This window comes from Notolepis coatsorum (assembly GCF_963971535.1).
Source record: "Notolepis coatsorum genome assembly, chromosome: 10".
In the NCBI taxonomy this organism is placed as follows: Eukaryota; Metazoa; Chordata; class Actinopteri; order Aulopiformes; family Paralepididae; genus Notolepis; species Notolepis coatsorum.
The window spans coordinates 38,841,014-38,855,318 of NC_140174.1; the positions used below are offsets into that span (position 1 = coordinate 38,841,014).

At 49.2% G+C, this 14,305-nt stretch overlaps 1 protein-coding gene across 1 annotated transcript in view; it reads right to left on the bottom strand.

Annotated features, from left to right (window-relative positions):
• The window catches only part of LOC311235541 (poly(ADP-ribose) glycohydrolase), a gene marked incomplete at its 5' end in the record, with an annotated part of 139,224 nt that overhangs the window by 63,473 nt on the left and 61,446 nt on the right, over nucleotides 1–14,305 (bottom strand). The window contains one exon of the mRNA XM_084323009.1: nucleotides 13,920–14,067. Within this exon, the coding sequence (XP_084179135.1) occupies nucleotides 13,920–14,067 (148 nt within the window). The remainder of the gene's footprint in view (nucleotides 1–13,919; nucleotides 14,068–14,305) is intronic.

Genomic DNA, 14,305 nt, shown 5'->3' on the forward strand with positions numbered 1-14,305 from the left:
TGCAGTATGGGAGCCGGAGAACTCTTGGGAATGCAGGACTGCTTTACGGAGTTGAAAGTCTGCGTCAATCTACTGAGCTGTCAAACTCAGCATTGACATGGGGCTGACATCAGAGCTCCAAATATCACTGGTAAAGCTAATTGAAGAAACGTCTTCTTTCAGAAGGCTATCAATGTGCGAATACACTGCCTGGTAGAGCTCGGGTACAGGGCAATGTCTGAAAAATACGTGCGACCTGGGAGAGTGTAACGCGGCTCAATGTGACAGAGTAGCCGTCGGAATCCGATGTTTTTGACTACACTTAATGGTTGGTCGTCGAGCCCTATGAATTCCATTACTTTTCATGTGATCACCTTAGCCTTCTGACTACCACCGTTATACGCACATGTGCCCTCTAACGTGGTTTGCATTAGTGGCCGATTTGTTTCCTCTGACTTTTTTTGCGCCAATAATAACAAGTTGAGTTCACCATGTAGGCTGTGCTTCAATATGTTGTTACACACATATTATTATTCTGCAGTATTATTAATTTGCTCAAATGTCATGGCCTCCCACGGTGCCAACTGCAGGTCTCGCAATCTCAAAGATGACAGAGCATACATATGCAGCATCCCCCTGTTGGGGTTGCTCAATGCTGTAAAATATTACATAAATGTTTTTTTATGAACAACGATATTTGAGGAGCCTAATAATATTGCTACAGCGTGCTGCAGGTAGTAGTAGTAGCTAGGTACGTGGGAGGCTCCGGGCGAAACCATCTCCGTAACGTCAGCATTTAACATGAACAAAATGGTGGCGCACTGGTTGATAAATGCTACACAAAGGGACATAACAAATTTTTTTTTCTCTTAGAAACAGCTTATTTTTATAACATGGTTTTTTCTGTGTGTTACAAAGGATCAGATTAAACCGAATATATATATTTATTGATTGATATATATTGCATAGTATTTGTATATCGTTTGATATCCCTTGTATATTCCTTGTACATATACACGGAATATCCCTTTAGCCCAGACCATAATATTTCATTCTCCTATTGGACAGCGGTCCACAGGCGCCAGAGCCATGCCTCCGGAGTCAGGTTCAAAGTCACCGTCAAGACATGTCTGTACAAGCCCGGCCTTGCCCAGGGATACGCGACAGAAATGAGGTTGGCACTAGATTGTTCGCCGTGCATATAAATATGGCGCAGGTGAATACAGAAGCACTTAGTCAGAAGTCAGAGTTACCCAATAAGTTGAAGCCTCACCCACGATACTCCGTGCGGTGAAGTATGGCCTGTTTGGCCCCAAAATAGAGCATTGAGACCGCGTGCGAATTAATAACTGAATTGTCAGAGTTTGGCGCTATACCGTCGAGTGCGACATATTTCTATTAAGTCAGTAATAGTCTATTTGTGTATAGTGTATTGTGCGGCTAAAGTTCTACAGTGACCAGCATCACCAACGCTTCCTCGTACCAGCTAGAGTGCTTATCCAGGCTGGGCTGCTTTCATGGCGCTTTCACCCGAGGAGACCTAGACGAGAATCGTGTGGACATGTACACTGGATTAATCTACCCGACGACTACATAGCCCTTTGCGGCTGGATTATATTTGTTTTGGTCCTGTGATTTATGGAGCGGAGAATCGCCGACGCCTACACGTGTGGGATTTACCCTGTGAGACCAGGTCGAGTCGGCGCCTCAGAGAGCCTGAGGCCGGCTAGCTTTCTTCACTGTGGAGCTACAGTCTACGGAGAACAGCTGTATTCGTCTGTGGATCAAGAGGCTATTGCACCGTCTCCTGTACTTGGAGTCTCCTTAGTCATCGTTGACCAGACTCTCTACTACCGACAGATCCTCTACCCCTGCTGGCTTACAACCGGGGGGACCCTTCCAGTATCTCCCGCTATATATTACTAGTGTACCATAGATATAATGCCCTAAGATTCAGGTTGTATAATTACCTCCTGCGTAACCAGAGAATGGACATTCATTATTGATTTGCCTACGCACATTCCTTTGCCTTATAAGCGCATCCAAAGTATAATAGATAAGTATATTATGTACCTTTTGCTGCAATAAATACTTGATTACACCTTGGTGTGGAACCGATTCAATGTGGGAAGTGTTCATCATATTTATATATCATGTACTGTATGGCCAGTAATTAAAGTACATAAAGCGGTAGTGGTTTAATGATACCATACTTATCAATACAGTCAGGGAATTGTACCCCTCAGTTACAATTGGTCCTTCGAGCCAGAGGGTAACTAGTGTAATATTAATATAGTGGTATTAATATTGACATGGCCTATGATGAACACTCCACAAAACGGTTCTCCTAAAGTAGATCGCCCGCAGCGTAGACGGCAGACACCTCAGTACTTAGAGGATTACGTTGCCAATATATTACCTAGCTTTCTACAGACGGTAAACGCGGAAAAAGTAGATAGTAAAATTATGTCCGACCCTATCGACCAGGCTACCCCGCCAATAGAGGCCCTAGTGGGTTCCAACGTAACTGACCAAGCTCACGGTAGGGACCAGGAGGGACCCGACATGACTTTACCCCCCGCCAAGACCGAAGAAGTAGTCCCCGGAGAGCTCCAGGATAAAGACAGCTCTCCAGGGATGGAACTCTACCCGCTACAAGAAGAGGAGAGCACCCCGGAGATGGATCTCCAGGACTCGCCACAGGAGAACAGATCTCCAACGAGTACTGCCAGGAGCGGATCACCTCAACCAGCGTCTTCCCCCAGCGAGGCGGACAAGATGCTGGCACAGGCATTCCTCGCCAGCCTAGCAGCCTCAACAGAGCGCGATCGACTCCAAGCACAGACGCTTAGTGAGCGCGAACATTCTTCCATGGAAAGAGAACGCCTTCAGGCGCAGCAACGGAGCGACGAAGATCGTATACGTCTAGAGATTAGACGCCTTCAGACGGAAGAGAATATGGTAAGGGACCGGGCCGAAGCCCAGCGCGCCGCCGCCGAAGCCCAGCGCGCCGCCGCCGAAGCCCAGCGCGCCGCTGCCGGTGCCCAAAGAGAAGCAGAGCGCGACCTCGCTCTCACCAAGCGCGAAGCCGAGCGCGACCGATTACAAGCGCGGATAATGGAGCAGCTGATCACCAGGGCAACACCCCCTCCCTCCGCACGGGGTTCCAGGGCCTCGTCAAGACAGGGGTCAAGGGCACCCTCCCCTACCCGATCAAGCGACCCTGAGCCCGACCACCAGAGAGAGCCTATACCCCCCTCCGAACCCCTTCCCCGACCGGTCCAAGTGAGACCCAGCTACAAGGAAGAAACGGTCTACACCGCGGAGAGGCTAAATAGACGACTACAGGATCTAGAGGACCTGCCAGAGGAAGAAGAAGAGGGAGAGGAGGAGAGTCAAGCCCGACAGCAGCACAGTACTCCACAGGACCAGGAGGTCCAGTACAGCCCAGGCTCTACCCCCGCGGCTCTGCGCTACAGACCCCCGACTCAATTCACGGGTGAGCTTGACGCACGACCAGCCCCGAGGAACAGCACCTGGATACGCGGGCCATGGTACCCAGCAGGTACCAGCCCACCAAGAGGCGTAAGAGGAGACTCGCCTAGGAGGCCTCTCTTCCAACGCTCACCGATGTGCCAGCCATCCATGGCATCATACATTGGCACACCGACGTTTCCGGACTTCACCCACGAGAACAGAGCACAGTACACGGAGCTACGAATGTGCTTAGAGACAATGATGTCCGATGTAGCTGATGAACCGTACAAGTATGCTATCCTACTGAAGCACCTCAAGGTGCCCCGAGCGCACAATATAGCGCTGGCCTATGCCACCTCTACTACCCCATACACAGCGGCTCTAGCAGCACTCGACCAAAGATATGGACGCATATGGGACTACGTAATACAAGAGATAAGGCATATTGACCGCCTACCCCCAGCCACAGACAATCGCTCACTAGATGACCTGTCTATCAAGGTACAATCCCTGGTAGGGATGCTGGGGGCGCAAAGAGAAAAGGGTATGCACGAACTGTACGCGAACTCTAATGTCGAGAGGATTTTAGAGAAGCTTCCGCCCGCCCGACAAGAGCGCTTCAGGCGGCAAAGAGACCACCGTGATCCTAACGGTCCCGAGCCATCCCTCCTAGACCTAGCCGACTTCCTGGCGAGAGAAGTCAACAGCCTACGGTTGGATACGTTCATGCGGAGCACCCCAAGCTCCAGAGAGGGACCTAGGAGAGCAAACGATGGCCGAAGATTGGTGACCGTCATGCACCAATCAGAATCAGTACCGAGCAGCAAGAACCACAGTACCCCCTCGATGAAAGAGAAGTGGAAGATGGTGTGCCCGTACTGCGAAAAGGAACACTGGTTGTCACAATGTGACACATTCAAGAAGATGACCGCCGACGAGGTGAGTCAATGGATAAAGTCCAACCGACGCTGTTACCGATGTGCGCGCAGTCACATGGCAGCCGATTGCCGCTTAAAGAAGAGGTGTAATCGGTGTGACGGAGCCCACCTAGATGTCTTACACGACAGTAACAGAAGAAAGCCTGCACCCTCAAGCAGCACAAAGGCAAGTGTTATGTACATTGACCCCGCCAGCAGCGGGGGCGCCCGGGTGCTCTTAAAGGTGGTCCGCGTAACACTGAGTTACCAAGATATGGTCATGGACACTTACGCCGTCCTTGACGACGGGTCAGAGAAGACCCTTCTCCTCGCGTCCGCTGCGGCCCAGCTGGGGCTGCGGGGGAGCGAAAACCAGATGACGATTCGGACAATAAGAAGAGATCTAAAGACGATAAAGGGCGAGAATGTCTCCTTCACTATCGCAGCAAGCGGGCAGCCAGAGAGACGGTATAGGATTACTAACGCTTTCACCAGCCAAGAAATAGGCCTGTCGCAGTACACCTACCCCATCGCCAAGCTGATGGATAAATATGTGCACCTGCGTCAACTACCTATACCGCTCATAGACGGTGCCACCCCGACCCTGCTGATAGGCTCCGACCATGCAGACCTCATCGTCCCGATAGACCGGGTCCACACAGGGCCCAGAGGCTGTCCTGCAGCAGTCGAGACCCGCCTAGGATGGACATTACAAGGCCCCCTCGCTAAGTCTCTTAACCGAACAGCAGCCACTAACTGCCTCCACTCCAGAGTGACAGAAGAAGACACCACCCTCCTACAGCATGTCGAGAGGCTATGGACACTAGAGACAATGCCCTTTAAGAACGAAAAGAAAGACATTCGTTCCAAGGAAGACATTTACGCTATAGCCCTCCTCGAGCAGGGGACAAAGAGAGTCAAAGTCAACGGAGTGATGAGATACGCAACTCCACTCCTGAGGCGAGAGGGTATGCCTACCTTCCACGCCCCAAAAGAAGCGACGGAGCGGTATCTATTGAACAGAGAGCGGCGCCTAGCCAGAGACCCCGCTCAAGAGACTGTGTACCGCGCTGAGATTAACAAGCTAATCACAGCGGGACACATAAAGAAAATTGACATTAAAGAGGCCGATCAGACGACCGAATCATGGTACGTGCCGCACCACAAAGTCCACCACAACGGCAAGGATCATATTGTGTTCAACTGCAGCTACCAGATCGGATCACAAAATCTGAATAAAGAGCTCTTGCCCGGCCCAACACTCGGCCCCTCTCTACTAGGCGTGTTACTACGTTTCCGCCAAGACAAGGTGGCCATCAGCGGCGACATCAAAGGGATGTTCCTGCAGGTGAGACTAGTGGAGGAGGACAAGCCCCTGCTGCGGTTCCTATGGAGAGAGAGGATCGGGGATGAGCAACCAGCCATCTATCAATGGGAAGTCCTCCCTTTCGGAACCACATGCAGCCCATGCTGTGCTACGTTTGCACTGCAAAAACACGTCGCAGAGGACCCAGCAGCTGATGAAGAGGTCCGACAAAGTGTAGGAAATAGTTTCTACGTGGACAACTGTCTGCAAAGCGTCTCGACGCCAGAAGAAGCCGAGGCCCTTCTACTCAAGCTCTGCGCCTCCCTGATCAAAGGCGGCTTTGATCTCAGGCAGTGGGCCAGCAGCGACCCGCAAGTATTGCGCAGCCTCTCCCCCGAGGACAAGGCAGCAAGCAGCGAGACCTGGATGGCGACCATCCCAGGAGAAGCCCAAGAAATGACATTAGGACTAGTCTGGCGCTTCAAAACAGACTCGCTCCATTATAAACACACACCCCTGACCAAGGAGCAGGGAAGGTCGACTGCACTACCGACCACCAGACGGAGTGTATACAGAACACTCGCCAGACAATATGACCCGTTGGGATGTATTCTACCTTACACCACCAGGGCAAAGATGATTGTAAGAGCGTTATGGGACAAGGACCAGGGCTGGGACGACCCCATACCCGAACACCTTGCATCCACATGGAGAGAGTGGGAGACGGAACTCAGCTCACTCCCAGGTGTCAACATACGCCGCAGCTACTTCCCACCCACAGTGAGGCGGGAGACGTGCCAGATGGACCTGCACGTCTTCAGCGACGCCTCCGAAGTAGCCTACGGTTCTGTGGCCTACTTGCGTGCCCGAGAGGAGGGAGGAGAAATACATACTGCTTTCATCCTGGCTCGCTCAAGAATAGCCCCACGAAAGCAACAATCTATCCCGCGTCTAGAGCTCTGCGCAGCCCTAGCAGGAGCGCAACTCGCCACGTTAATCCAACGTGAACTCACCATTCCGGTGCAAAGAACAATCTTGTGGTCAGACTCCACGACAGTACTCACATGGATCCGGTCTGATTCGTGCAGATACAAGGTCTTCGTGGGAGTCAGAGTCACAGAGATTCAAGATTTAACAGAAGTAGCAAGCTGGAGGTATGTGGACACAAAACACAACCCAGCTGACGTCATCACCCGGGGAATGTCCCTGGATGACCTCACCCGTCACAACCTATACAGTGACGGGCCAGAGTTCCTCAAGCTCCCGGAAGAAGAGTGGCCTACACCCACCCCACGGGAAGCGAGTAAAGAGGAGGCCGAAAACAAGAAATCTATGTTCTGTGGATTGAACACACTCGTCTCCACAGACCCCGACATAGACGATTGCCTCACCCTAGAGAGTGCGCAGCTAAAGACATTCCTGTGGCACCACCCAGAGGTTCAGCTCACTACTGACATTACAGCAGCTGACTACGAAGAAGCAGAACTTCTTCTACTACAACGAGCCCAGAGAGACTCGTTCCCCGATGAGCTAGACTGTCTACAGGGAGCAAAGCCCGTCCCATCAGACAGCAGACTGCTCCACCTAGCCCCCGAGAGCGACGCCCATGGTCTCATCAGAGTGGGTGGTCGTCTGCGGAGAGCTCCAGACTTACCGGATGACGTCAAGTACCCGATAGTCTTAAACAGCCGACACAAGGTCACAGAGCTGATCATAAAGAAATACGACGAGGATGTGCATCACGCCGGGGCAGAGAGAGTCTTCGCGGAGATCAGACGTCGTTATTGGATACTGCAAGGGAGAGAAGCAGTGCGGCGCTTCCAGCGAACCTGTCTAGTGGCGAGCGCAGCCCAGTATACCCCGGATGGCTGACCTACCTCCCTGTCGCCTCCGACTCGGCGACAAGCCTTTTCACTCCACCGGTATGGACTGTTTCGGCCCGCTGTATATAAAGAAAGGAAGAGGAACCGAGAAGCGGTGGGGTATTGTATTCAAATGCATGACCACCCGAGCGATGCATATAGAACTCCTTCCAACCATGAGCACAGACTCATTCCTTATGGCCTTCCGAAGATTCACATCGCGGAAAGGCAAACCGTCTATATTATTGTCTGATCACGGGACAAACTTCAAAGGCGGAGAAAGAGAGCTGAGAGAGAGCTTCCAAGCTATGGGCCCAGAACTTAAGACCCACCTCGCTCCATCCCAGATTGACTTCCAGTTTAATCCCCCGAACGCACCTCACTTCGGTGGAACTTGGGAACGAGAAGTACGTTCAATAAAGACAGCCCTGTACGCCGTGCTTGGGGCCCAGACCGTGGCGGAAGAAGTCCTAATGACAGTCCTCACGGAGATCGAGGGAGTATTGAACTCAAAGCCCCTCGGTTACGTCTCAAGTGATGTAGCAGATGTCGACCCAGTCACCCCCAACACACTCTTGATGGGGCGGCTGGACCCCGCGCTACCACAGACAATGTACAGGCCTGAAGAAGCGAACGGCCGAAGAATGTGGAGGTACAGTCAAGTATTGGCTGACAAGTTTTGGAACAGCTTCCTACTCCACTATCTACCGTCTCTACAGACCCGCCAGAAATGGGTGAAAGAGAGAGACAATTTGACAGAAGGAACAGTCGTCATGATTATCGACCAGTCACTACCCCGAGCTATGTGGCCGGCTGGCCGCGTAAGCAAAGTGATCACCGGTGCCGACGGAAAGGTCCGAGCAGCCGAAGTGCTCGTCCAAGGACGGATCTACACCCGACCCGTGGCGAGGCTAATAGAACTGCCAAGGCTCCCCGATACTATCGATGACGACCATGACCCCATGACTTTGTGAACTGCCCGACCCCTCACAACAGACATTGAGTAGTGGACAGTGCGGTTAATCTGTCTCTGCTTAGCTAATTAGGTGGGACTCATTAGGGGGCGGCTGTTACAAAGGATCAGATTAAACCGAATATATATATTTATTGATTGATATATATTGCATAGTATTTGTATATCGTTTGATATCCCTTGTATATTCCTTGTACATATACACGGAATATCCCTTTAGCCCAGACCATAATATTTCATTCTCCTATTGGACAGCGGTCCACAGGCGCCAGAGCCATGCCTCCGGAGTCAGGTTCAAAGTCACCGTCAAGACATGTCTGTACAAGCCCGGCCTTGCCCAGGGATACGCGACAGAAATGAGGTTGGCACTAGATTGTTCGCCGTGCATATAAATATGGCGCAGGTGAATACAGAAGCACTTAGTCAGAAGTCAGAGTTACCCAATAAGTTGAAGCCTCACCCACGATACTCCGTGCGGTGAAGTATGGCCTGTTTGGCCCCAAAATAGAGCATTGAGACCGCGTGCGAATTAATAAGTGAATTGTCAGAGTTTGGCGCTATACCGTCGAGTGCGACATATTTCTATTAAGTCAGTAATAGTCTATTTGTGTATAGTGTATCGTGCGGCTAAAGTTCTACAGTGACCAGCATCACCAACGCTTCCTCGTACCAGCTAGAGTGCTTATCCAGGCTGGGCTGCTTTCATGGCGCTTTCACCCGAGGAGACCTAGACGAGAACCGTGTGGACATGTACACTGGATTAATCTACCCGACGACTACATAGCCCTTTGCGGCTGGATTATATTTGTTTTGGTCCTGTGATTTATGGAGCGGAGAATCGCCGACGCCTACACGTGTGGGATTTACCCTGTGAGGAGACCAGGTCGAGTCGGCGCCTCAGAGAGCCTGAGGCCGGCTAGCTTTCTTCACTGTGGAGCTACAGTCTACGGAGAACAGCTGTATTCGTCTGTGGATCAAGAGGCTATTGCACCGTCTCCTGTACTTGGAGTCTCCTTAGTCATCGTTGACCAGACTCTCTACTACCGACTGATCCTCTACCCCTGCTGGCTTACAACCGGGGGGACCCTTCCAGTATCTCCCGCTATATATTACTAGTGTACCATAGATATAATGCCCTAAGATTCAGGTTGTATAATTACCTCCTGCGTAACCAGAGAATGGACATTCATTATTGATTTGCCTACGCACATTCCTTTGCCTTATAAGCGCATCCAAAGTATAATAGATAAGTATATTATGTACCTTTTGCTGCAATAAATACTTGATTACACCTTGGTGTGGAACCGATTCAATGTGGGAAGTGTTCATCATATTTATATATCATGTACTGTATGGCCAGTAATTAAAGTACATAAAGCGGTAGTGGTTTAATGATACCATACTTATCAATAGTCAGGGAATTGTACCCCTCAGTTACACTGTGGTTTATCTAAATACTAATTTGATGCTATGACTATGTTTATATCGCTATTCAACATCTCCCCTTTAACTTCACAAGACTGAATACTAGAGAACAGATGACATGTTACAACAATGGCAGAGGATTATTTGGATTTAAACACAGTAGCAGTTCAACTGGAGAGGAGCTCAGATGATCAGTCCGGAAAAGTATGTAAGCTATTGCTTTTTTTTCTCTCTATCAGCTGTGAGAGAATGTCCGCGGGTCCCCACGCAGGAGATAGTTGGCATGTGTTGGTGACACACATACACAACGACTGCAAAAAGTCGAGTCCCGTGGATATTGTTGCAAGCGATAATTCATACATATTATGAAAAGCCAATCTGTTGTTTAGAATTTGGATGGGGGATAGGCTCCGATACCTCTCACCTCTGCCGGGTCTAACACCTTTTCACAGCGCACACGCCGCTCTTGTGTGTGTGCGCACGTGCGTTTCTTGACGCGATGTAGTTCTCTGGCAAACGTAGATAATTACAATCATACCATCTAGCAAGAATTAAACGTATTTACAAGTCGTATTAAGTTGAGCAAGTAAGGAGACATATATATAACATCTCAAAGCACTCGAAAATGTCATTTTTCTATTTTTACCGATTTCTGAAAATAGGTATTTCTGAGCATTTGGGAGAAATTCTAAATCCTTTTGTTCTCCGCCCACGGGTGCAAACAGGACTTTCGACTCCCAAGGGTTAAATCTAGAGCTTACCTGAGATGTGCTCATAATTATTTCAGGAAACAACTCATTCAGCATGAAAGAAATTAACATAAACATCTTGGTAGACTAAGAACAAACCAACCGATTAATTTACCAAATATGAGGGGGCAGCCCTACTAAAAATCAGCTCGAGAAGTCCCTGATGAAATTTGGAAAATGTGTACGGTAGATGTAAGCGTTAAATGTAGGGATGTCCCGATCAAATTTTTTTGCTCCCGATCCGATCCCGATCATGTGATTTTGAGTATCCACCGATACCGATCTTTCCCGATCCGATAAAAAAATAGATATTTTTCTTTTTATAATTAAAAAAATTTAAAATTAAAATTCATCCCAATTTCTCACATTACATTCACCCTGAATGTTGACGTTATCCAGGTGAAAAGTTAACTTCATTCAAGCGAGGCATTGCAATCCTTGACATAAATCATTTGATGTATAATTAAATCAAAGTAAATGCGTTTGTTTTGGCAAAATTCTTCTGCTCTGTGTGACAATAAATAAATGAATGGTGATATGCAATTTACAACCAAAACTAAGGCCTCAGTATGAGTTTAAAACGTGAACATGGTCATGTTTGTTGAATAATTTTTTTTTTTATTTATTTAAATTAAAAAAAAATGCCGATCCCGCTCTTCGGAAAATCACGTGATCGGCCCCGATCCCGATCACGTGACATCGGGACATCCCTAGTCCTTCCCTGGTCAGCGTGGGTACCGTTCAGTCGCACTCACCTCCCTACCCATGAAGGTCTTTGAAAAGACACTCAAGCCCCACATCATCTCTAGCCTCCCACCCGGACTAGACCCTACAGAGCCAACAGGTCCACGGAGGACGCCATCGCCACGACTCTCCACTCTACCCTGTCCCATCTGGAGAGAGCGGGGGGCTACGCAAGGCTGCTCTTCGTGGACTTTAGTTCTGCCTTTAACACCATCCTGCCTGACAGACTAGTGCCCAAACTCATGGACCTTGGACTAAACCATCCCCTCTGCCGATGGTCTAAGGACTTCCTCTCTGACCACCACTAGAGGGTCAGAATAGGCCCCCACACATCCACAGCCATCAGCCTCAGCACTGGATCCCCCCAGGGCTGCGTGCTGAGTCCCCTTTTTTACTCTATTTATACACACGACTTCACCGCAGTCCACCCCAGCAACACCATCATCAAGTTCGCTGACGACACCACGTGGTGGGCTGCATCACAAAAGGTGACGAGACCGCGTATCGGGATGAAATAGAGCAGCTGTCAGCCCTGTGCAAGGATAACAACCTACAGCTGAACAAGCTAAAGACCCAGGAGATGATCGTGGACTACAGGAGGAAGAAGACCGACATACAGCCCATGTATATCGACAGGGGATGTGTGGAGAGAGTCTCGGTCATCAAGTTCCTGGGTGTCCACCTGGAGCAGGGGTCTCAAACTCGCGGCCCAATTGCGGCCCGCGGGATGATATTTTGCGGCCCCCTACTGGACATCAAAGTGTAGTGTTAATGCGGCCCGCGCACTACTGTTTGCCGAGTCGTTGCGCGAGAGTTGGAAGTTTTATTTATTTGATCACTTGTAGGCTACCATAGCGCAGGCTCATGACAGCAACGTTATGTTAGTGACTTGGTTGAAACGTGATTCCGGAGTGATATCAAGTAAAGTGGAAGCAAATGCATCCTCGCTATCTCTCTCCTCTGCGAGCAGTGCTCTGCATGTCCGGCTGCACTGCGACTGTCTGTCTGTGTACGAGTCTGGTCCAATCACATACGCGTCCCGTCAGCGTTTTTCCCCCTCACCCACAGTCTGCGAATCAGAGGCAGAGTAGGGGAGTAGGGCGGGTCTTCACGGACTGCATGTCGTCTCTCTCTTTCAGTTCAAGTCGGAGCAGAGTTGGCAGCGCATCTACAGTAAACTCGCTCCCAGTTTTATCTCTGTGAGATAAATGTAGCTATTAGCCTATTTTCGCCAGCAGGCAGCCAGCAGAAAAATATGGCATTTTCAAAGATGGTCAGTAAAAGAAAAGTCGACTGCAATTCAAAGGTGAATGGACGGAAAAATAATTATGCGTTCATCCTGAGTCCCAGCCAGGGGCGTAGCTGGAGATTCTGGGCCCGATGAAAGAATCAATTTATGGGCCCCCAATCTATTAAAAAATGTGGGGCCCCCAATCTATAAAAAAATTTGGGGCATTTATTTATTGATGAAAACGCATAATATGGTTTTTATCTATTTTTTTTTATAAACAGCTTTGTGATAGAATAAAAAAAATGCACAGTGCATTTCCATAGCTGTGGATGAGTCCACTGACACCACTGAGAAGCCTGAAGAACCGTTCATGTTCTGAAGAACTGTTCATGTTCTGAAATGTTATTGCTAAAGATTGAGAAGATTGGATCAGTTGTACTTTTTTTTTGATTACTTGAAACCCTTTTTTTGTGGAATATTTAATGCGGCCCAGCCTCACCCAGACTCTACCTCCAGCGGCCCCCAGGTAAATTGAGTTTGAGACCCCTGACCTGGAGGATGACCTGACCTGGAGAATCAACACCACGGCGATAGTGAAAAAGGCACAGCAGACTCTACTTCCTGAGAGTACTGAGAAACTACCACCTCAGACAAGACCTGCTTGTGTCTTTTTACCGCTGCTCCGTGGAAAGCATCCTCACCTACTGCATAAATGTGTGGTTCCTCAGCTGCACAGCCGCAGAGAGGAAGGCGCTCCAGAGGGTCGTCAACTCGGCCCAGAAGATTATCGGCTGCCCCCTCCCCTCACTGGAGGGATTATACAACTCCCGCTGCCTCAAAAAAGCAGTAAAAACACTGAAGGACCCACACCACCCGGGCAACAAGCACCTCGTGCGGCTGCGCTCGGGCAGGCGTTTCAGCGTCATGCCCACCCAGACTAACAGACTGAAGTTTAGTTTTTATCCCAGGGCCATATGTGCACTAAACTCAGCTAAATTTTAAAACAACAGTCTCCCTTGCACCCCCCCCCCCCCCCCCCCCCCACACTCGCACACGCACACACAACATTAGGGATAGTGCAATTATCTTTTACACCACACTGTTTATATTAATGTTATTTATGCCCCACCACTGTGTTTAGGACTGTTTTTATTTTTTTACTAGCACCTAGGGTTGCATTTTTTTTAATTTCGTTGTAACAACTGTAACAATGACAATAAAGATCTATTCTATTCTATTCTGTTTTGATCACTGACCTGTAACGATCAGACACTCGTTGTCGCGCAGCACTTCAGTGAAGAGGCGAGAGACGATGAGTTCTGGATTGATCAGAAAGCGGATTTCTTCTTGAACCAGACCTGACCCAGTGACTCCTCCGCCCACAAACCGGTTGGCAAAATCCACCTGCAAAGCAAAACAATCACATGGAACACTAATGCAAAGTACTGTAATTGTAGATTTAGGGTACAGATCCAAAATAATGCTATTTTTATGCTTGCATCTAGGAGGGATGTGCTTTTGAATACATTGGACAATGCAGCAAGCTAAATGTTATTTCTGAATACGATACAGTCAATTGTCTTGAGTTTCCAACGGTTACATAACCAGGTTGTAAGCAGCGGTGCGTGCATTCAGTACATCA